Genomic DNA, 24,729 nt, shown 5'->3' with positions numbered 1-24,729 from the left:
CGACAAATAATTCTTCCTAACAGAAGCTTTCAATCTGGAATTTATGAATTCACCATATTTTAAAAGCAACATAGATGCATAATTAAGTTCTATGTGAAATCGTTTTTAAAAATTCAAGAAAATAACCTTGCAAGGAAATATTTTCCACACTTGGCAGTTCAGCTTGATTTTATCATAATATTTTATTAATCTTTTCCTTTAGGAAAATATGTGAGGAAGATTCAAATATGAAAGACAGTTTTACAGAAATGCTCCAAATAGATGTAACTTATTTTGTATAGACACTGGGGAAGAAAAACCTATTCAGTATCCCCATGAAAATAAACTTTACATAGTAATTGTAAACAACTAATATAAGAAATCAAATTGTGTTTATTAATAAACTCTCTTCTAAAAAATTATTTAATGTGAGCATTCTAAATGATAAGAATATTTCTAGGAGATGAGTTGATTCTGACATTTTAAGAAATCAATGATGAAAAAAATGTAATAGAATGGAAGGATTAGGTTAAAAGCAAAGTACAAATATACTCATTCTATGATATTATTGGCCAAATACCACCACCACTACCATCATCATCATTATTACCCTGTCAACATTTACTGAGCATCTGTGTCCTAGAATGGTTCTTAACACTTTACCTGTAGCAACTCATTTAATCCTCAGAATAACCCTACAAAACAATTGCTATTGCTGGCCTCCATTCAAAGATGAATAAACCAAGGCACATAAAGGGTCAGTAACTGCCAGTCACACAGCCAGGAAGATGTGAACTAGTCAGTCTGGCTCCAGAGCCAGATCTCTCAGCCACTCTGTTTACGTCTCTGACAGAAAGGAAAGTTTCTTTTACCGGCCAAAGTAGAGCACAGGAAGTTCTGTGTGGCTTGTGTAACCACAGAAAGTTCTAAAGTGGAGAAAAACCACAGGCGATGCTCTTAGGAGGCTATATCACTGGGCTCCGCCTGACAGGCTAACCACTAGACAATCCTTTAACAAAAATCTCTGTGTCTGCTGCCATACCCGATCAGTGTCCTTGAGGAGTTTATGGGGAAGATAGTCATTCACTGGCTCATTCGAATATACTGAGCACCCGCCAGATCCAGGCACTGGTCACTGGCCTAGGTAATAGGAATACCACAGTGAAGGAGCCTGCTAAGACCCCTACTCTCATGAGGCTTTCATACTAGGAAGGAGGGAGGGCACACAAATAATATAATTTTAGATAATGGTAAGAACAGAGTTGGTAACAAAAAGGTGCCAATTAGTTACCAGAAGAAACAGGATTTTAAAGAAACTTGTGAATTAAGGAAAAGAAGGTATCTTGACCAGCCAGAAATTCATCCTAAGCAGGAGGGGCCATAGCCTGGGAGAAATTTCCCCAGCACTAGAGAAATGAAGGGAATGTGAACCTCAGATAAGTGGGGAGTGGAGAAGCCCACTGGGATGAAAGAAGGCGGTGCCTGAGGGGGGCGTTTCTACCTCCCCCCCCTCTGCACGACCAAAGCGGGGGTCAGGGTTAGGTCCTCTCACTTGCTCTGGACACTGTGTATAATCCACGCATAAACTCTGTTGGCTCTTTTCGCCTTTGGAGGGGTTGAAAGTGAGGATGGCGGTTTGTATCTTCTCCCTTTTTTTTACTTTTTTTTTTTGCGGTACGCGGGCCTTTCACTGTTGTGGCCTCTCCCATTGCGGAGCACAGGCTCCGGACACGCAGGCTCAGCAGCCATGGCTCACGGGCCCAGCCGCTCTGCGGCATGTGGGACCTTCCCGCACCAGGGCACAAACCCGTGTCCCCTGCATCGGCAGGCGGACTCTCAACCACTGCGCCACCAGGGAAGCCCCTCCCTTTTATTTATTTTTAATTAGATACATCAGATATAGGTTCGTGCCAATAAAACAGGCTTCTCTTTGCCCTGACTTTGATCAGGAAAGGATAGTCCTTTTTTTGTCAGGGCTCAAACAATATCTGATGGGGTTATTAATTTGAAGAATGTTAAGAGGATATAAAATTTCTATCAAGACATAAAAAAAATTTCTAACACTAATTCAGTACCACCTAACCACCTTTTAAAACTTCCAGCAAGTGTGTCAAGAAGATGGATGTCACATTAGTCAACAGTGACTAATGGATCAGCAGACGTGAACTGTGTGTAAGGCATTTGCGAAGTTAACTACTTCCTATTCAAGCCTTTAAAATGTACTGGTACTCTTTGGAGAAAATTAGGAAATTCTTGAACTTTCTTCTGGAAAAACTGGTTCACATGTCCTTCAGAGTAGCCCAAGTTATGTAACAGGAGTTCTTTAACTTTGAATCTATGGAGTTCCTGAAACTATATATAAAATTATATGTCCATAAGTACAGTCACTGAGTTATTCGTTCATTAGCGAGCCAAACATGTGCATGAACCCTGAGAAGTTTTAAAGTGCTTTCGTAAGAAATCAAAAATTTCATCTGGCTATTTTTTATCATTAGACTAAATAGTCTACAAAAATACAACATATACATGCATGTATCAAATCACCACATTGTACACCTTACGCTTACATACAGTTATATGTCAATTATATCTTAATAAATCTGGTGGGGGAGGAACAAGGACACACAGCCCCCATCCCTGCCAGACACTCAGCTGCATGGAGGAAGGGCTAAGCCTTCTGAGATGAGAGCTTGTGACTCAACCGTCAGCCCTCCAAACAGGAGGAGGACACAGAAGAATAATTTGAGAGTTATATACACCACATTTAGGAACTAGATATCGTCCCTGAGGACCAACCTGGACTCCAGGGGCTGAAGGATATCTATTTAGCATCCAATGTCAGCCACACTCACCAGCTCCACCTCTGGTGGGGGGGGGAGGGGGGCAGGGTAAAAAACAGAAAAGAAATTAAAAATAAGGGAGGATAGAAAGGGAACAGTGGGAGAGAAGGAAAAAATGAAGGAAATACAGAAAGAAAAAAAACAAAACCCTACATTTTTGGCCCTCAGGGCTCTGAGACCAGAGTAGGCACTGTTCCATGTCCCTTAAGAAACAAATCATTAGTAAGTGGTACTCTGAAGCCAGCAGCTATTCAATAGGAGGGGAAAGCAGTAAAAAGCAGTGAAAATAAGACTACCCAGTCAGTGCAGAGTCCTGAATTCTAAAGCCAATTTTGCAACTGCCCAGCTATGTAACCTTGTGAAACTCATAACTACCCTGGCCACCATTTTCTATTTGGATAATGAGAAATTCTGGCTTGCATTCAGGCCTAAAACTTTCACAGACATTAAAAAAAAAAAAAAATTGGCAGTCTCAGAGTTTGCTTTGATGGGATTTGGGGTTTACATAGTTCAAGGCAATAAGCAAAACGGTTATGCTTTTTAAGTGTTGGTCAGCATTAGAGGAGAAACCGTCTTTTGGTCGCAGTAACAGGATTCATTCCTATAACTGCTGAGAGACAAAAAGCAGATGAAAGAGACATAAGAAGATTTAAGTATGCCATGAAACATGCTAATTATTGCTGGGTCATTTACCATTGACACGCCCAGACTCCTCTCCCGGGATTTCCACCCATAAGTACAACTGCCTACTAAGCGTTTCCTCTTGGATATCCTGCAGGCACCTCTGACTCTGAACTTGTCCAAATCTGAACTCATTATCTTCCTCCCCGAACTGCTCCTCCAGCGTTTCTTTTCTCAGTAGATGGTTTCTCAAGACAGAAACCTAGGAGTCAAGTTTGATTCCTTTCTCCTCCACTTGCTGCCACGTTCCAATCCATTATCAGGCCCTTCCTCTTCCAACCATAACAGGCCCTGCTGACATTCCATTCTCCACAATCAATAAAAGTGATCTTTAAATCTTAAATAAATTTTTTCTGATTAAAACCTTTCAGTGGTTTCACATTTCCCTTGGGAAAAAGTGACACCCTTACCACTGCTTCCCGGGTCCTCCAGGATCTGTCCTCCTGTCTCTTCATCTCCATCACCTTACTCTTCCTGGCATCACACCCCTCTTCTCTCGGGTCTTTCTCTTGCCTCAGGTGTTCCCTCACATGCTGTTCCCTTTGCTTCAAACACCGCTCCCTACTCTTTATCTAGTTTTTGGTTTTTTTTTTAATTTATTTCATTTACTTATTTTTGGCTGCATTGGGTCTTCGTTGCTGCGCGCGGGCTTTCTCTAGTTCTCGAGCAGGGGCTACTCTTCGTTGCAGTGCGTGGCCTTCTCATTGTGGTGGTTTCTCTTGTTGTGGAGTGCGGGTTCTAGGGTGCATGGGCTTCAGTAGTTGCAGCATGTGGGCTCAGTAGTTGTGGTTCACAGACTCTAGAGCACAAGCTCAGTAGTTGTGGCACATGAGCTTAGTTGCTCTGCGGCATGTGGGATCTTCTGGGACCAGGGCTCGAACCCGTGTCCCCTGCATTGGCAGGCAGATTCTTAACCACTGCGCTACCAGGGAAGCCCTCTTTGTCTAGTTTTAAATACCTAAGGGGATTTTACTCATCCTTCAAGTCTCTGCTCAGGGTCACTTCCTCAGGAAAAGCTTTCCTGAACTCCTCCCCCCAGTAGATCTGCTCTCCAGTATGCATCTTAGAGTAGCTCACAGTCACATTTACAACCAATTATTCTGTTTGCTTCCCTAAGAGAATGTAAACTCCAAGAAGAGAGAAACAACATCTGTCTTATTCACTCACTGCTGTATCCCCAGGCACAGTATATGGTACTGAGTAGGTCCTCAGTAAATATGTAGGGCATTAAAAAACTTTTCAAGGGGATTTTCATCAGCCAATGAACGCTGATGTTTAAAATCTTTGCAATTATTTGCACAACATAAACGTACTTAATGCCATTGAACTGTATACTTGAAAGTGGTTAAATGGTAAATTTCATATTATATATAGTTTACTGCAATAAAGAAAAATCTTTGCAATTCAGATGATCAAAGGTCACTTGTAACACTACCAAACACTGAAAACTAAGGTCAGATTTTCCCCCTAAAATTAATGCTAGAAAGACAAAGTTGGAAAAGTCGTTCATCAGCCGCTACTTTTTTTTGCCTGAGGACACCTAAAGAAACATAAGTTATACCACAACACACATTATTTTTTAAAATACAGGATTATAACAATTTGAACTTTTAGAAAAATTCACCTGCCACTAAAAATAAATATTTCTCAACCCGCATATGTAGATATTTCAAACGATACATGTTTTCTTCATTACTCGTTAAAGACAAATTGCTTGTTTAAAAAAACTGGGAAATATAGTAAGTAAAAAAAGTCCACGGTGCAGCACCCAAACAAAATCATGTAATATTTTATGTATGTAGGTACTTTATCTTTTGTTCGTGTACAGATCTTTTATATTATAATCATGAATTCTGAATTTTGCCCTTCTTACCCCACACATAAACATGTTTTTATGTCACTACTTACATATATTCTCCTTTTAGTGGCTAAATAATAATCTAAATTTTTTTAACCAGTTTTCTTTATTTGGAAAACTTGGTTATTTCCAGTTTCTCATCATTATAAATTAAACTGAAAGCAGTATCTTTAAATACAAAGCTTTTCCTTTAAATACAAAAGAGTATTTATTTAGGATAGATTTATAGTTGTGGACTCACTGCAACAAAGACTCCTGATATATTTTGCAAATTGATTTCTAAAAAGACTAGAGTAATTTATATTTTTAAAGCATGAATATATCTCCCAATAGATGATATATCTTAAAAATATGAAATATTTCTGTGAATCAAGATGTATGATCATAAACGATAGTCCAGAAAATATAGCTACTCATCTCTTCTTACACCAATGGGCACCATCTCTGTGCCACATGGAGTAGGTCTGGACTCCAGGGACAAACTCATAATAAGTACTAGGCCCAGAGAGACACAGAATTTTAATTACTCAAGTGCATGGCACATTTAAAATTCAAATACTTAAGGGAGAAATAATTGCTCTGTTGACCCTCTACATTCATTTAAATATGCTGTCCATGCATTGGAAGGAAAAGCAGTATCACTTAGACTATTTTTAATGTTTAGTTGTTTAATTTATCTACAATTTTTGTTAATGTGTGGTGTGCAATATAGATCCGACTTTAAATTTTTCCAAATAGAAACATAATTATCTTAACTACATCTAAAACAACTATTTTAATATATTAAATAACTATTTAATATTATCTCTTTTTTTTAACATCTTTATTGAAGTATAATTGCTTTACGTGTTGTGTTAGTCTCTGCTGTATAACAAAGTGAATCAGCTATACATACACCTATATCCCCATATCCCCTCCCTCTTGCGTCTCCCTCCCACCCTCCGTCTCCCACCCCTCTAGGTGGTCACAAAGCACCGAGATGATCTCCCTGTGCTATGCGGCTGCCTCCCATTAGCTACCTGTTTTACATCTGGTAGTGTACATATGTCCATGCCACTCTCTTACTTCGTCCCAGCTTCCCCTTCCCCCTCCCCGTGTCCTCAAGTCCATTCTCTACGTCTGCATCTTTATTTCTGTCCTGCCCCTAGGTTCTTGAGAACCATTTTTCTTTAGATTCCATATATATGTGTTAGCATACGGTATTTGTTTTTCCCTTTCTGACTTACTTCACTCTGTATGACAGACTCTTGGTCCATCCACCTCACTACAAATAACTCAATTTCGTTTCTTTTTATGGCTGAGTAATATTCCATTGTATATATGTGTCACATCTTCTTTATCCATTCATCTGTCGATGGACACTTAGGTTGCTTCCATGTCCTGGCTATTGTAAATAGAGCTTAATAACTCTTTAATATTATCTTAACATTTTAAATAACTATTCATCCATTTCCCCACTGATTGGAAATGCCAGCTTTATCAGAAAACATATATGGATCTGCATCTGAGCTTTCTATAACCTATTTTCCTAACGTGGTACCATGATCACCACACTTTAATTTCTATAGCTTTATACTGTGTTCTGAGAGCTGGTTAAACAAATTTCTTCCAATTTTTTCTGGTCATTTTTTCACACATTTAACTCATCTGTACAAATTTTGAAACTGGCTTGGCAGTTTCCACTAAATTCCTTCGGCAAAACTGCACGTTCTGGATAGGAGCAGTAATGATTATCAGACTTACTTCCCTACCATAAACAATCATACAACTCAGCAAAATACATGAAGCAATTGTTTTTAGGCACTGGACAAGAGACGGCACAGGGCTATGAAACTTGACAGACAGAAAACAAGTGAGACAAACATAAAATCCATCCCAGGTTTCTACCCAGGAGCATTTTCAGGCATGGCATAAGGACGCAGCGTCCAAGGAAACAGCTGCAGTCTCACTGAGCAGAGGAAATAGCAATTAGAATTCAGAACTGCTAAAGGGCTGGAATTTTGTGGGCAGGGTAGGTGAGAGGACCTGTGAAGAGCAGAAATCCCCCAAAATCTACCTAGGAGTCTCACTGAGTCTTGGTCAAATACAAACCTGATAATGCACAGGACAAGAAGGCTTGGCAGAGAACAATGGAGACTGTGAGCCAAAGAAAGATTCCTGAGGTTACACAGTACTGAGAGATGTTCAAGTTCTGAACCGATTTGGCTGAACACTCCAGGCATTCAGCTGAGGCCCTAGAAAGTCCACTAGTACTATAGCCCAAGAGTAAAGGCCACTCTGGATCCACCCTAAAAAGTCTAAATCCAACACAATCTGGCCAGGCCAGGAGAAAGTTAATTGTTTACCAAAACAAAACCCAACACTTTTCAGAAGATGATAGAGTAACTCATACTCTCAAACACTGAGCAATGTTTGTGCATACAACAAAAAACTTAAAAAATACAGAGAAGCAAAAAATTTTGATCAAGATATGACATAAATGTTAGAATTAACAGACAAGGACTTTAAAATTGCAATTATAAATATGTTCAAGGATTTAAAAGAAAAGATGGGCATAATGAGCAAACGAATGGAAAATCTCATCAGAGAAATGGATAAGCTTACAATAGATTGGACAGTGCAGGGAAAAAAATACCACTGAACTTGAAAACAGGCCAATAGAAACTATGCAAACTGAAGCACGAAGAGAAGTTTGAGAAAATGAACAAAGCCTCAATAAATGATGGGACAATATCAAGTGGTCAAATGTGAATTTGGAGTTCCAGAAAAAGATGAGAAAAAAATTAGGGCAGAGAAATAATGTATGAAGAAAAGAGAAAAACTTTCTAAATATGATGAAAAAAGATCAATCCACAGATCCACGCAGTTCAATGAACCACAAGAAAAATATACAAAACCATAACCAGGTTCATCATGGTCAAATCACTAAAAACAGAAGATTAAGCAAAAAAAATCTTAGAGCAGCAGAGAAAAAAAAGACACATTACATACAGGAGAATAACGATAAAAACGACTTGCTTTCACTTTAAAAAAAATGCAAACCAGAAGACAATGGAATGATATCTTTAAAGTGATGAAAGAAAAATTATCCACTGAAATAAAATTCTACATCTCAGCAAAAATATCCTTTAAAAAGGAAAAACAAAAAGCTGAGAGAATTCATTACCAGGAGTCCTGGGATACAAGAAACAGTAAATGAAGATTTTAGGGTGAAGAGAAATGATATTAGATGGAAACTTGGATCTACACAAAGGAAAAGAGTGCAGGAAAAGGTAAATATAAAAGCCTGTTTTGTTTCTTTAGAAGAAAATGGTTGCTTAATGTATTATGGGTATATATGATATGTAGAAGTAAAACTGTCAAGAGGTGGGTGAATGGAGATGTATTTTTTTAAGTTCTAACATTAGAACTTTTATAAGTTCTAACATTATATATAGAATAGCATAAAATTAATTCTAGGCTATGATATGCTAAGGTTACCACTAAACAAAAATATAAGACCAAAAGTAAAGCTAAAAAGACAATAGAGGGACTTCCCTGGTGGCATAGTGGATAAGACTCCATGCTCCCAATGCAGGGGGCCCAGGTTCGGTCCCTGATGAGGGAACTAGAGCCCACATGCATGCCACAACTAAGGAGCCCACGACCCGCAACTGAGGAGCCCGCCTGCCACAACTAAGACCCCAGGCAGCCAAATAAATAAATATTTTAAATAAATAAATTAAAAGACAATAGAGGAGATAAAATGGGATACTAAGAAATACTTGATTGATCCAAAAGAAAAGGAGTAAAAAGAAATAAACAAATGAGACAAATAGAAAACAAAGAGCAAGATGGTAGTGTTAAAATAAATCTAACCGTAGGACTAGTTACATAAATTTAAGTGGACTAAGCACTCCAATTAAAAGGCAGAGATTTTCAGACACAAGCAGTTAAAAATAAAGTTACCCTCTATAGTTAAGTACATAAAATGCATTCAAAGGTTAATAGTAGTTACCCATAGCAGCAACCCCAAACACTACGTGCAAATGTGTGAAATGACTTTGGAACACAACCTAAAGGTGACTCCAGTAGAATTCCAAGGAGAAAAGGCTGGAGTGTGAGGGTAGTTAATAGCTGACATTATTTACATTCATTAACTTGTTCAGTTTTCAGGATGACTCTCTGAGGAAGGCACCCCTTTGTATCCATTTTATAAGGGAGCAGACTAAGGCCCAGAGGAGTTATGTCACGTTTGCAGGATCACATGCTAGTGAAACCAATCAGCTCTACTGCACCACCTAAAAGATACTATGTCAACAGAGAGGAGGTGCCCAGGAACCACCCGAGGCAAGAGCAAGAGCAATCATCCATCAGGGTGTCTCCAGCCTGGCCCAGGGACGAGAGTACCTGACCAGCAGGTGCCAGGAAGAGAGTACCTGAGCAGCAGGGACGAGAGTACCTGAGCAGCAGGTACCAGGAAGAGAGTACCTGACCAGCAGGGACGAGAGTACCTGACCAGCAGGGACGAGAGTACCTGACCAGCAGGGAAGAGAGTACCTGACCAGCAGGGAAGAGAGTACCTGACCAGCAGGGACGAGAGTACCTGACCAGCAGGGACGAGAGTACCTGACAAGCAGAACTGATTGTGCAGTTTCCTTGGCAGGTATGTATATGTGGAGGAGATAAGCCCATCTTACTACCCTAACCTGAAAAAACTATCCATCAAGATTTTTTTCAACAAACTTTCTTGCCTTAGTTCCAGGGCCCACTGAGCCCTTATTCTGACTTTGTTGACAGAGTTGAAGAAGGCCCTGACCGAGGCACGCAAATGCCCTAGCCCCTCTGAAGGTTAGCGCTGTCACTGTCAATAAATTGTAAATTTGGCTTCTGTTTCAGACTCTCCTATGTTTATTAAGCCTGACTTAGTTCCCCCCTGAGCCTTCTCACCTCGGGCCAAAACAGAACTTCTGATCCTTCAGACATTTAGAAGAAAGTCCTGGACTAGAAGGACCCCATCAAGGCGAAGCTCTCACTGGAAGCTGCACAAGCACTGAGAGGCCGGGCCTGAGTGGTCAGTTAGGCCCTCCCAACTCTCTTGGACTCCATCTGCATTAAGAGGAGTCAAGAAAAAAGATGGTAATAAATGTGTGAGAAAGAACTCATGTTGTCAAGCACATCTATGGAAAGCCGGCCCAAAGAGGAAATCTTTATTCATTAAATTTAGCCAAATTTGTTACCAAAGAACATTCCTCCAGAGAGGCCTCTGCAGAATTCCACAGGAATCACTCACTCCAAACAGTAAGAAAACAACTGATTGAAAAATCAATCAACCAATCAATCCCTCAGATCCACAAGGTACCAGCAAAATAAAGGCATTCCATTAAGACCAGGTGTGCAGAGTATAAAAATTATCAATCTGATCAAAAATAAAACAAAACGAAAAAGTAGTGAAGCCACATAAATATTCCTCATGTATAACATGCATGTATAGTACTCCTGAATTTGGTATAAAAAAATCCACAGAAATGACTCTTCCCTGAAGAAGCCCACGAAAACTCCCACCAAAGCCACCTGCACATTAGCGGTCAACCTTTCATGGATTCATTCAACCCACATTTTTACACAACTCCTCTGAGCCTTCCTCACCCTATAACTAACACTCTGCAGTGTCTCTCACACTGTATCTGACTCTAAATTCAACACTCTCCCCCGATACCTACCTTATTAGTTCTCCCACTTCAGTCAATGTCACCTTAATAGAGCTGCCTTCCCTGGCCACCATATGTAGAAGAGCACCTCCCATCCCCGTCACTGTCTGTCCTGTTACCTGCTACAGCACTTTTCTGCAGAGCACATATCACTAGTATATTTGGTTATTCTCTGTCTCCTTCTGATAGAAGGAGCTCCACGACAGTAGGAATTTTGTCTGTTTCACTTTCTGCGGTATTTACAGAATTTAGAATGGTCCCTGGCATGAGAATACAAAATGAATAAAATACTTGTAATTCAAAGTCTAATGGGGAAGTGAGGCCTAAACTGGCAAACAGACCTCATTAACAGGGTAATGTGGTGGCATAAAAGAATCATAAGAGGCTCTGCCTGGGAGAGTCGGAAACACTTCTTAGAGGAAGAGATGCAAAGCAGGCTGGTGAAGGGAGGGTGGAATTGGGGGCATTCCAGGTATGGCAGGCAACATGTGAAGGGGCACAGAACACAACAGAGCATCGCACACTTGGGGAACCTTGTGTAGCTGCAATAAGGTGAATGGTGAAAAGGAAAGAAAGGTGAGCTTGTAACAGGAAGGCAGAGCAGATGTGGCAGGACAAGTGTGCCTGGACAGGAGTCACCGAGTGGCTTTAACCTGAGGAAGAGCACAATCAGATTTGCATTTCACAAAAGTCTCTTTGGAGGCCGTAGGGGAAGGAAGCCTGGAAGTTACACTCAGCTCCTCCCCAACATCCGATAGGTCAGCAACCTATTTAATGTGATAGTGATACACTAGTATTTATCGACACTACTGAAAAAAATGCACGTATGAGTGGAGCCCTGCAGCCCAAACCTGTGTTGTTCAAGGGTCAACTGTATGGATTATCTAAAATCCAACCGCTTCTCAAAATCTCCACGGCCACTACCCTGGACCAAATCGGGATGAGAACCACTGCAACAGCCTGCACCTCCGGGCTCTGCCCTGACTTCTGACAGTCTATTCGCCACACAGTGGTCAGAGGGGTCCCGTTAAACTGTAAGTCAGAGAGATGAACATGCTCCAATGGCGCATCTACTCAGCGTGCCCGTCAGGGCTGTTCCCCGGCTTCCCCGCACTCTTGGCCACCCCTGCCTTCTTGTCCTTACACAGCGACCCAGCTCCCGCCTGAGGGCCTTCACTCCTGCTTCCTCCACGCGGACTTTCCTTTCCCAAACATCTTCAGCCCTCACTCCCTGCCCTCCCTCTGCTCAAAGGCCACCCTCTCTGGGAGCAGTCGCTGAACACCCTGTTTAAACTGGCAGCCCCCCTTCCCATCTAGCTCTGTTTCTCCCCGTAGCACTTACCACCATCTGACCTACCATATCCAGTTTCCCATTTGTTTATTGTCTGTCTCCCCTCCCCAGAATATAAGCTTCATGAGAGCAGCAGTTTTCGACCGTTTTGTTTACTATTGTTCCTGGCACGTAGCAAGCACACAATAAATATTTGCTGAATGAATGAACAAATGAATGAATGAATTTGCCCTCAATCTCCTTTTCTGGGAGTTGGGGGTGTAAAACATGGACTATAGCAGGAAAAAAAAAATGTGGAAACCTTACTGTGAAACTTTGCACTTACTTGGCACAGCGAACCCAGTGTGTGTGTCGGTACAAAGAATATAAGAAGCGCTGGCGATACATGTTCCATACTTTGATAGATTTGTCTTCAGAAGCTGTAGCAAGAAACTGGCCATCGGCTGAAAAGTCCACACTTCTAACTGGAGCTGTGTGAGCTTTAAATTCAGAGGATTTCCCTCTCCTGGAGACAAACAGTTTAATATTTATAACATTTGATTTAATTATCAGTATACAGACTTTGAAACATATAAAATAGTTTGTTGTAAAAACTGACAGAAGTGTGAAAAGGCTGTGTTGTACCGTACTCTTCATTGACAGTGTTCCAAGCTGGTTTTGTTAAAGTCACAGCTGACACTAAACAAGTGAGAGCCTAGTGGTCCCCACCCTGAAATGCATTTGCTGACTTTGCTTTAATTGGAAGCTACGGAATAATATTTTGAACAAATCTCTACCATGCATCTTAAGTTCCTGTTGCTCCTCTAGAGAGAGCAACATACAGTTTAAATAAACTGCCAGCTAGAAAACCTAAGATTCATTAAGTGAAGAGCTCTAAGGTAGGGTTTTCAAACTGGGCTCACGTGGAAATTGTATGGACTGGCAGTCTGGCTTGGGAAGGAGGAGACGTCCCCTGTGTCACTTGCCTCTATGCAGAATGTCCCTGGGTGATCTGACTTTCCTGCTTTCACCCACCAGCAATGCGAACTGAGATCCTGAGGTATACCTAAGGCCTTGCTCACCCCTGAGCCCAATCTTACATTCATAAGCAAAACAAAAGATAAATGGTAATAACATATTGATCCTTCAGTTCTCAACACCTTGAAATTTCAGATACTTTTTTTTTCCTTGGCTAGGGTGGGAAAAAGAGAATAGGAAAAAAAGGTGGAGAAAATAATGTGTGGCATTTAAGGAGAAGCAGCAGGAAAAATGCTGACATAATTAGGGGTAGGCTGGTAGACAGTGCTGGAGTTAAATGGTGACATTTGGGAAATGCTACTTTGTGTCAGCGTTTCCAAGTTCCCAAGGTACTTTCACTTTATACTACATTTAGACTTAGCAATTTTTCCATTCAGAAAGTCATATTTATACAGGTAATGCCTTATGGGAAAAATCACCACAAGTGTTTGAAGAAGATCAGGCAGCAGAATTTGCAGAAGCCTGGAAGTTACACTCAGCTCCTCCCCAACATCCGATAGGTCAGCAACCTATTTAATGTGATAGTGAGACTGCTATCACCTCCTAAATATCTTTTGAATCCCTCCTCTTCTTTCCATCCCAGCTATGCTTGCATTAAGGTAGATATACATACCCTCAATATCCTTCACCTAGATTACTGCAAAAGCCTCTTAACTGGTCTCCCTGCTCTAATCTTTCATCTCCCTCCAGTCACCTACATACTGTGCTTACAGCCTTGCTAAATGTATAATTCTAAGCGTGTAAATCGCAGTGTAAACGTGTCATGGGCTGCTCTCCAAGAAAAAGTAAAACGCCCAAGCTCTTTGGCGAGACATCCTGCCACTGCACTGACCTTTGTACTCTTACAACAGTCTCACTGCTTCAAACACATCTCTGGCTTTGTACTTACAGCTTTCTTAGCCTGACTACTTTCCCCTACCAGCAAAGCCCCCTTGACCAACCCAGACAGGCTTAATTGTTCCCTTTTTATTATAGCTATTTTGCTTATTACATTATACAGCAATTTTTCTTTTAAAATAGTCCTGTTTCTCTCCTATTAGGCAGTAATTTTTTGAGGACAGGAAAGTTGACTTATTCATCTCTAAAAGACCAGCATCTAGCACAATGTCAGGCACGGAAAAAGAACTCAGTACATTTTGCTGAATTCTGCTGGGAAGAGTCAATACTTAATGGTTCTTAGATCCATCCTGGCTTTCCCTTCCAGTGGCCTGTAGAAGGCAGAGGTGACTTTGTCATAAATCTCCATCACCTGATATATGACATACCAAGAATAATTAAAATCAATATTTTAAAGAAAAATAGGAGGGAGCATTCAGGGACTACTAGGTCAGTGAGGTTTCAAGGGAAAGTTCTTTGAGTAGAAGTCAGGAGTACAGCACGGCCTGATTTTAAGTATAAAGCCTAGAGAAAACAAAGAAAAGACTTGGCATCTGCTATGGCCAGGAAGTCAAGAGACAGCTGGTATCATCAAAGTCTGCCCTGATCTTTCTTCTGCACTCCATACTGCAGGAGGCTTTCCTGCTTGCATTCTTTCTAAAAGCCGCTCCTCTCGGCTACAGGCTGGCCCAACGGCCAGATCCAGGTCCGGTCTCAACAGGAAGCATCTAGGAAACCGAGATAAGAGTGCCTAGTGTTTGTTGTGCTGGTGCTTAACTGGTTTCTAGTTCCTTACATTGCCTTCACCCGGACTTTCCACCTCCCACACGTTCACCTGCCCTTTCCGCCCAAATTCTCTTGACTGCCGACTGTGATGAACGCCAGGCCAGACCTGCCTCCGAACTCGTTCCTACTATGCTTTCTTAGCCTTCCCGTCACCAGCTCTGGTGTTTGCTCATCTGGCTGCCCACAATTCCCCTCATCCCTGTGCACACACGCCACTCCTCCCCATGGGAGGTGGAATCCATCAATTTCTCCTCCCTTTGAATCTCGGCTGGTGCTGTGACTTACTTTGACCAACAGAATGTGGCAGAAGGGATACATACTGTGCAAGTTTCAGGACCAGCCTTTAAAAAGTCTAGCAGCTCTGGCCTTTACCATCCTAGAATCCAGCTGCCATGCTGTAAGGAAGTCCTTGTAGTGCTGGAGGACCACGGTGCCCCAGCCAATAGCCGGCACTAAGGCCACAGGTGTATGAGGGAGGCATTGGACCTGCCAGCCCAGCTGCCAGCTTAATGAAGCTGCGTGAGTAAGAGCCAACATCAATGGGGCAGAGGAGTCATCCAGGCAACCCAGAAAATTGTGAGAAATGATAGTTATTGTATTAAGCTACTAAGTTTTGAGGACTGTTATGCAGCAATAGGTAACTGGTTAATCAGTTTCCTTCTCCTTGCCATGACCCACTATTGCCCTGGCCCCACTATGATCTGATTTAGGAAGAGGAACTAGACGTGTCTACACAAGCCTAATTGTTGTACTTAGATCAGCCAGTACAAGTTAATGATTCAGTGTGCTTTTACCTCATCTACCCTTGTGCAGTTTACTGAGATTTCCCTCAATTAGCGATGGGAGACTGAGGCTGTGCTGAGAATAACAAACCACTAGTCCTAAATTCCTAAAGTGAAGGATTTAAAAAAATGCTTTCACTTTTGGACCCCAAATCAGCCTCTTGTCCTTACGATTCCCTCTACATTCCCATCTGCAGTATCATAATATGTCACTTCTCCTCAGTAGTGTTTGCTGCCTCGGGATAATGTTCAGATTTCTCAGCATGGAGATCCTTTGGGTAGTGGCAGGAAAAAAGTGCCCACTGGCAGGGAAATGCCCCTGGAACTTTCATTCATTTGCGAGTGCCTGAGCCTGTTCGGGCACATACCACAGATCAAATCCTGCCACAACAGAGTGAAGGAAAACACTCGTTTCTTATTATCCTAAGTATTTATGGAGGAAATGATATGATGTGTGAGATTTGTTCTAATAATACGTATTCCAGAAAAGAAAAAAAAAGGTGTGTGGCAACGGGGGAACAGATGAAACAAGACTGACAGAACACTGATTACTGCTGGATATGGGGGATGGTTATGTGGGGAGGGAGTTGTCACATCACCCATTCTATTTTCATGTATGCTTGAAATTCTTTATAATTAAGAGTTTAAAAACTTTTAAAATAATCAAGGCTCGATAATTGCTTAAAATAGATGGGCTATCAGCTAGGATTTAAAAAACCTCTTATAGAGAGGTTTGCTATGACAGGATAGGACTGTGCACAAATGCAATGAGGTTTATACATTTGCCAGAAATTCTCTTTAACAAGAAAATTCTGGAGCCCAAATGAATGATATGCATCAAAGAATAGCTAGCCCTGGGGTTTTTTTTTTTTTTTTTTTTTTTTTTTGGTGGTACGCGGGCCTCTCACTGTTGTGGCCTCTCCCGTTGCGGAGCACAGGCTCCGGACGCGCAGGCTCAGCGGCCATGGCTCACGGGCCTAGCTGCTCCGCGGCATGTGGGATCTTCCCGGACCGGGGCACGAACCCGCGTTCCCTGCATCGGCAGGCGGACTCTCAACCACTGCGCCACCAGGGAAGCCCGCCCTGGGGTTTTTAATAGAGATTCAAAGTCCCCTCAAGGATCCGCGATGGGTGGTAGTAGGTTAATAAACTGTAAAATCTTGATTAGATAGGCTGATGTATATCTCTCTAGGGAGACGATCTAAAGCTTACATCAGATTTATAAAGGGATTGATAACCATCACCCTTCCTAACCACTGCCCCCCCCCCGCCCCAAGAAAACCTTAGGACATATTAAGCATATTTCCATGGTTAGAAATAGTTTTCAAACAGAAGACACAATTATGAGTTAAAGATGAGGAAAAAACGGTAATGAAATAGTCTGACTTTAGGACAAGGGCAGTACACCTTGTTTGTGACTCAGACTAAAGATGTGCAGGTAACTGGGGGTGTGGGCATTCCAAGAAGCGCACAGGGAACAGCCTGCCTCCAGTACTCTTTCACATTTCTAAATCCAGAGCATAACAGGTGTTTGTTTCTCTTACTTATCAGGAATCCAGAGTCTAACGGTCCTGTCTCGTGAAGCAGATGCCAGTAAGTTTCCAAGTGGAGAAAACTGCACGCTGGTTACAACGTCCTTGTGACCCACATATCTGAAAGCTCTAGCTTGCGGCTTGAAACTCCACAGCATGAGAAACGTATCCCAAGAACCGGTAGCTATTAAGAAATAGAAGAACAAAACCACTGTGTATTAAAACACAAATGTAGGCATGTCTCATTACAATGGGCAGCATATCTAAGAACAAGATGTCCAGGTAACAGAGGGGCCTGGAGGTTGTGAGACAGACCAAGTAATGGCAAAAACATTTGTAAAAGAAACCCAAAGCCACATCACTAATATGCAAGCTTCGCTGTGTCCTATGTAGCCACAGAGCAGGATTATTGGTCCCTGTATTTGGTTAGAACTCAATGACTATTTACTAGAAGAAGGCAGCACGATACAACAGAGACACAGGAGTAGGAGTCAGTTCTGTCTCTCTCAGGTTGACTGAGAAAGTAACTTAATCTTCATGTCATAAGGACTGAATGCTTCTCCTGAGACGGCTGGATGAGAATGATTTTTTAAAACTGTTTATGCAGAGACAACTTCACAGTTACAGAACAGTCATAAAAATAGTATAAAGAACATTAATATACCTTTTACCAGATCCACCTGTTGTTACTATTTTGCCCCATTTGGTTTATAATTTGCTCCTGTGCGCACTCTTTTCCTGTACACAAGCATTGTATGTGTGGGCACACATACAAACACACAATTTTTTCTTCCTAAGCGATTCTGGGGTAAGTAAATTCATCATCATGGCACCTTTATTCCTAAATACTTAAGTGTATTTTTCTAAGAATAAAGATATTCTTTTACATACCAATAGCACTGTAATCAACTTCAGAAAATTTACCCGTGACAGTACTTTAACCTACTGCTTTCCAGTTTTGTTACCTGACCAGTAATGTCTTTTATAGCTAGATAAGGTAATCTTAAAACACACTTTTTGCTCTGTTATCACATTCTACAATTAATAAAAGAGTCATGTGTTTCAGACATTAACTTAAGGCTTTAAGAAAAGGAAAACAAATGAAATCAACAGTGGAAATAAATGCCTTAAACAAGGAATGAAGAAGTAAACAAATGAAAGATAGATCTAACTCTTGCCCTAAAACCAAATTTTATATATTCATGTAGCCCCAAAATAGCCCCAGTGAGAAGAACCAGGTCAATGAGAATCACTAAGTCTAGATTGTAGAATGTTTAGAAAAAAAAAACTTTATAAACTTGAAATACAATTAGTATTACTGTTAGAAGAGAAATATAAAGTCACTGAAAACCTTCTAAGTTCCTTAGCCATAGATAAAATTCATTTGGACTTGGCCTATGCAATGTTTCCATGTAAAATAGTTAAAGTGGGTTTATAAGCTGTATACTACCCCCTTTTCTGAAAAGTACAAAAAGCTGACATTCCATTACAGCTCATCAAATTATTAAATAAATCAGGGTTTGAATTATCTGGGGCTAATGTGGACAAAATAGGGAAAACAATGAATTATCATGTACATTATATTGGGGACTCTGAGTTCTAAGGTATTATGCTACAAACAAGAGCTACAAAAGGGAGTAAGACACAACCTCGCGCCCTCAGGGAATCACAACAGAGCAGGAGATGCTTCATTAGATTATAATATCATACATGTTCAGAGGACTTTTATATATTATTTTTTTTTCTTCCAGGTTTGAGATATACATCATGAAATGATTACCACTATAGGTTTAGTGAACATTCATCATTTCATATTTCTCATTAAAGAAAAAGAAAAAAAAATTTGTTTTCCTTGTGATGAGAACTCTTAGGATTTACTCTCTTAACTTTCACATATAACAGACAGCAGTGTGAATTATATTAATCATGTTGTACATTACATCCCTAGTACTTATAAGTGGAAGCTTAAACCTTTTGACCATATTCTTAATGTTATATGGGGTAGTTAGTGGTCCTTTCCAAGGAAGGGACATGCGAGCAGAGACTTGAGTGAAACGAGGAGTGATCCAGGCTAAGACGTGAAGAAAGAGCACTCTGGGCAGGAGGGCTCCACATGCGAGGGCCTGAGACAGCCATGCACTTGTCAACCTGAGGAACAGCAAGGAGACCAGCATGTCCACAGGGGAGGGGAGAAAAAGAGAACAAGGGATGGAAGCCCAGAGAGAAGCTGATGCCAGCAAGGAGCCATGGTGAGACGTGTGTATTTAGTTCTCAGCCACTGAAGGATTATAAGCAGCAGGACCTTGTGATCTGATTTAAGAAAACTGCCGCTCTGACAGTGAGAAAAGGATGATCTTTGCAAAAATGATGTTGGGTCCACTGGGTATTCACAAGGAAAAAAAATGTACCTTGACTTCTACACTTTATACTGTACACAAAAGTAATTCCGCGTGGATTGCGGATCTAAATGTGATCGGTAAAACAATAAGCTTTTAGGAGAGAACTTAGGGGAATATCTTCATGGCCATTGGGGTAGGCAACGATTGCTTAGATAATACCTGAAAATGACTAAATTACTAAAAGAAAAGAATGATAATTTGTACTACACTAAAATTAAGAAATTTTGCTCATTGAAAGATACCGCCAAGCAAGTGAAAACGCAAACCACAGAGACGAAAAAGATATTTACAATACATTTATCCAACATATAATAAAGAATATATAAAGAATCCTACAAATCAATAAGGAAAGGCAGTAAAATACGACAGGCAAATACATAGGCAAAGGGCTTAAATAGGCACTTCATAAAGGAGGCTATGCAAATGGCCGATAAACATATGAAAAGGTGCTCAAATCCATTAGTCACTAGGAAAGTGCAAATTAAAACCACAATAAGATATCACTACACTCTCATTAGAATGGCTACAATAAAAGAGATAAATAGTACCAAATCTTGGTGAGTATGCGTAACAAGTGGAGCTCTCAAATAATGCTGGCCGTTTTAAGCACCCTTGGAAAATTGTTTTGAAATCTGTTGAAGCTGAATGTACACTTACCATCTGACTCAGAATTTGACGCCTAGGTATATACCTACAGAAATTCTTATGCATGTTTAGCAGAAGACATGTACAATAATGTTGTGGAAGTACTATTCAAAGAAGACCAAAACTAGAAACCCAACTGTCCATCAAAGTAAAACGGATACAAAAGCTGTGGTATATTCATACCGTGCACCTAATATGTAATGAAATTTCATTTATACGAAGTTCAAGAAGCAGCAAAACTAATCTATGGAGTTAGAAGTCAGCATAGAGAGCATGTGGGTGGTAGGGAGGGAGGATAGTGGCTAGAAGGGAGCACAAGAGGGCTTCTTACTCTGGATGTTGGCAAAATGGGCATGTCACGGTTGTGGAAATTCTGCAAGCTGTCCAATTGTGGTACATATCTTACACTTTAATAAAATGTTTAGACGAAACGAACAAAAAATCTCACTCTGGCTGTTGTGTGGAGTACGCACAGCGGGAAGAAGGAAATCACTCAGGAGGCTATTGTAATAATCCCGCCAGAAGGTGGTGGTTTGGACTAGGCTGAAGGCTGTGGAAATGGTAGAAGCAGTCAAAACCAAGATATAAAGACGGGAGTCCACAAGGCTTGCAAACACATTAGATGTGAAGGGGAAAGAAAGAAAAGAAACAAAGGTGCCCAGCTTTTGGCGTGCACACCCAGGTAAATCTTAGAGAGATTTAATGAAATTAAGGCATTTAAAGTATTAAGTGAAATAATACTCAGAAGACATGCCTGGCACATAGAAAATGCTCAAATGTAGCTATTATCACTGTCGTTTTAATTTGTGTTACTGTCAGCAGCAACAGTGTAGATAATACATTAAAGACTGGAAACTGGATGGGATCACTCAGGCCGTGAGTCTAGATAAAGAAGACGGTGCAGATACTTAACCTGGAGAGAAGGGAGAGACAGGAAGGAGCCATAAATGGAGGGGGAGGGGGCAAGGAGACTGTGGTGTCCAGGAATTCAGGATGTGTTCCAAGAGGCTGACGGGCTGTGTGAAGTGCTTTGAAGAGACCTGGTTAAGATCAGGCCTGAACACACCAGCTACATAATCTGGGGGTTCCAGTGTAAATGTGGAGGCCCTTGTAGGAAATCATTAAGAATTTCAAGACCATGATAGCAGAGCATTAAACCAAGTATGAGACCTGCGCAACGATACAGGTCATTTGCCCAAGAAGCCAGCCCTAGGCCCGAGGATCAAACGTTGGCTTGGCAACAAGATTTGTTTCAGTGAAGTGGTGGGATCAAAGCTGGAATGGTGTGGGTTGAGGAGAAAATGGGAGGGAGGCAGTGGAGAGAGTTAATATACACAATTGATCCATGAACTCATTGAAGGTTTACAGGGTCACTAATATTCAATATGACAAGGACCAGAAAAAATGTTATTATAGGATCATGGTGAAGCAACAATTGATTGGGGGTGGCATGGGCTGGGTGGGGGGGAGGGGCAGAGGGCAGAGCCAGAGGAATAAGAACATGACACTTAACTGAGAAGGTGCCACAGGACTTGAGCCTTTACATATTTTGTCAGAAAAGGAAAAGGACATCTTAAGCAGACTAGATGCTCAAAAATCATAAATTTAGAGTTGATGGCTACATTAAAGCAACACTTGGCTATTACCAGCCTGAGACCCGCTAAAGAGAAGTGATGAGAGGGCAGGATGAACGCATGGTTTAAAGGACAGCAAAACCTTACAGCAACGTGGCATTTCCAAGCCCTAATAATTATGAAACACTAGAAGCAGGGATGTCCCAATTACAACTGTGTGGCTCAGGGTACACTCTACATTTTCTTCCAAATTTCAAGGAAACAGAAAAAAAGACTAACAATCTACAAAAAGCCCATGAATGCATTCTTATTGGAAACTATGAAAACCAACACTGAATTTCCCTCCTTACTTCCTTAACCCTGCGCCACCAAACCCTAATACCACAATAATAAAAGGTACTTGATTATTGGTGTCAATGCTGTACAGTGTCAACCTGGAATTTGCTTTCATACACTTCTAGTGAACCACACCCTCTATAAACATTACCACATCATTTAAAATGTCAAAGCTTGTACCTAACCATCATCTGACTCATCTATTTTAAGATAAACTATCAAAGGGAGGAAGTTAAAAATTTAACTAGTAAATCTACCCATTTAAAAACAAAAGTATTTATATTTTATAACAATAATCTATTGTTTCAAGAAATCCTCATTAGGACAAAAGAAAGAACAAAGTCCACAGTCACCTAGGCCAGTGTCAGGTCTCTGGAGGTGACAACAAAGAGCATACTAATGGTTTGCTCTCCATAATGTCCAAAAGGCCAACAGTTATTGCGTCACCTTAAGTAGCAATAACTTTTTTTCCTCAACCCGAGCTCTCTCATTGATTTAACCAAAATCAACTACAGTTAACTGGAGGTTTGCTTTGCGAGGAATACCTTTTTCTGGAAAGAGGTGGTACTGCCTCCCAATTATTGCATTTGTTGTTAAATTATCTTTTCTAACGGTAACAAATGTATATGACGCAGAATTCTAGTATTAACAAGAGTATTTACCAAATTTCCTTCCAGCCCTTGGCCACCTGGTTTCCCTTCCTAGAGGCATAGTTAACATATTTGTTTAAGCACATAGAAGAGAGGATACTCATTTTCTTGAGTATCCTCCCCTGTGTTTAAGCAAATATGTGTGTCAAATCACTTTTTTTTTCTGGATTTTTTTTCTTCCATTTTTATTGCAATATAATTGACATACAGCACTGTATAAGTTTAAAGTGTACAGCATAATGATTTGACTTACACACATCAAATGTCACGATGACCACAGTAAGTTTAGTGAACATCCACCATCTCATAGAGATCCAGTAATGAAATAGGGAAAAAAATATTTTTCCTCATGATGAGAACTCTTAAGAGTTTACTCTCTTAACAGCTTTTATATACAATGTACAGCAGTGTCAATTATAATTATACACCCCTAGTACTTATTTACCTTACATCTGGAGGCTTGTACCTTCTGACGACCTCCATCCAAATCCCCCTTCCCCCACCACTGCCTCTGGTAATCACAAATCTGATCTCTTTTTTAATGAGTTTGTTTTCTTCCTGTTGTTTCCTTGCCATTAGATTCAGGATATACACTTTTGACAAGAACACCACAAAAATTTTGTTGTGCCCTTATCAGTGCATCATATCAGGGTATGCTTGATATCTGTCCTAGTACTGGTGAGATTAACTTTGACCACTTGGCTTAGGCAGTTTTTGCCTTGTAAAGTTAGTATTTTTCCACTTTGTAATTAATTAGTATTTTGTCGGGAGATACTGTAAACTATATAAATATCCTCTTCCTCAATAAACTGTCACCCACTAATTTTATTTTTTTTAATTAATTAATTTATTTATTTTTGGCTGCGTAGGGTCTTTGTTGCTGTGAGAGGGCTTTCTCTAGTCGTGGAGACCAGGAGCTACTCTTCGTTGCAGTACGCGGGCTTCTCATTGCGGTGGCTTCTCCTGTGTGTTGCGGAGCATGGGCTCTAGGCACGTGGGCTTCAGCAGTTGTGGCGCACGGGCTTAGCTGCTCTGCGGCATGTGGGATCTTCCCGGACCAGGGCTTGAACCCGTGTCTCCTGCATTGGTGGGCGGATTTTCAACCACTGTGCCACCAGGGAAGTCCATCACCCACTAATTTTAGCATCCTTCAATGATTTTCCAACCCATTATTCTTTCTATGGTTTACTAATTAATGTTTAATTAATGAACTAATGTTTAATTTGTTAACTTTAAGGAAGAATCTTCCCTTTTTCTCCGCTTATCTACTTATTCAGATACTTGTTCATATCAGTGTGAACGCAGATTATTTTACTCAGTGGGTTATAATTCAAAGCTATCATTATTTATTTTGACTCATATTTTTCCAGATTTGGCTAGTAAGAGCCCCTTAAAGCTGGCCTCTGTGTCCTTCTGATATGTGTCCATCATTTTGAATACTTCCTTACTTCTAGAATTACAAGATGTTCCAAGATGTACTTTCCCTGCTCCAGCCCTGGAATAGGTCTTTTCTCCCTAAGAAGCTCTGATTCCTCTTAATAGAGAGTGGTATTTAGAAACCAAGATCTGGAAACTGTTTGCTCATTGCTACTGCTGTGACAGCTAACAGAACTAAGAAATAAGGTATAAATAGAAATCTCAGCAGGCAGAACTAAGAAAGTAGATATAAATAGAAAGCTGTATCTATCAATATGTAGAAATGAAGATAAAGATATTAAAAACCATGAGTTCATATTGATAACTCTAATTCAATCTAACAGCACCAAATACATTCCAGCCCTCCCTCTTCTTAC

General features: G+C 40.7%; 1 protein-coding gene across 6 annotated transcripts in view; it reads right to left on the bottom strand.

Annotated features, from left to right (window-relative positions):
* The window catches only part of POC1B (POC1 centriolar protein B), a 102,703-nt gene that overhangs the window by 64,183 nt on the left and 13,791 nt on the right, over positions 1-24,729 (bottom strand). For all 6 annotated transcript variants that reach the window (XR_004351639.1, XM_032644331.1, XM_032644332.1 and 3 more), the window contains 2 exons: positions 17,345-17,516; positions 12,665-12,844 (listed from right to left, as the gene is read on the bottom strand). Coding sequence is in view for 5 of the 6 variants with exons in the window: in XM_032644331.1 (XP_032500222.1) it covers positions 12,665-12,844; positions 17,345-17,516 (352 nt within the window). In the remaining variant the exon portion in view is untranslated. The remainder of the gene's footprint in view (positions 1-12,664; positions 12,845-17,344; positions 17,517-24,729) is intronic.

This window comes from Phocoena sinus, chromosome 10, assembly GCF_008692025.1.
Source record: "Phocoena sinus isolate mPhoSin1 chromosome 10, mPhoSin1.pri, whole genome shotgun sequence".
NCBI classification, from domain to species: Eukaryota; Metazoa; Chordata; class Mammalia; order Artiodactyla; family Phocoenidae; genus Phocoena; species Phocoena sinus.
This window is presented reverse-complemented; position numbering and strand designations above follow the sequence as displayed.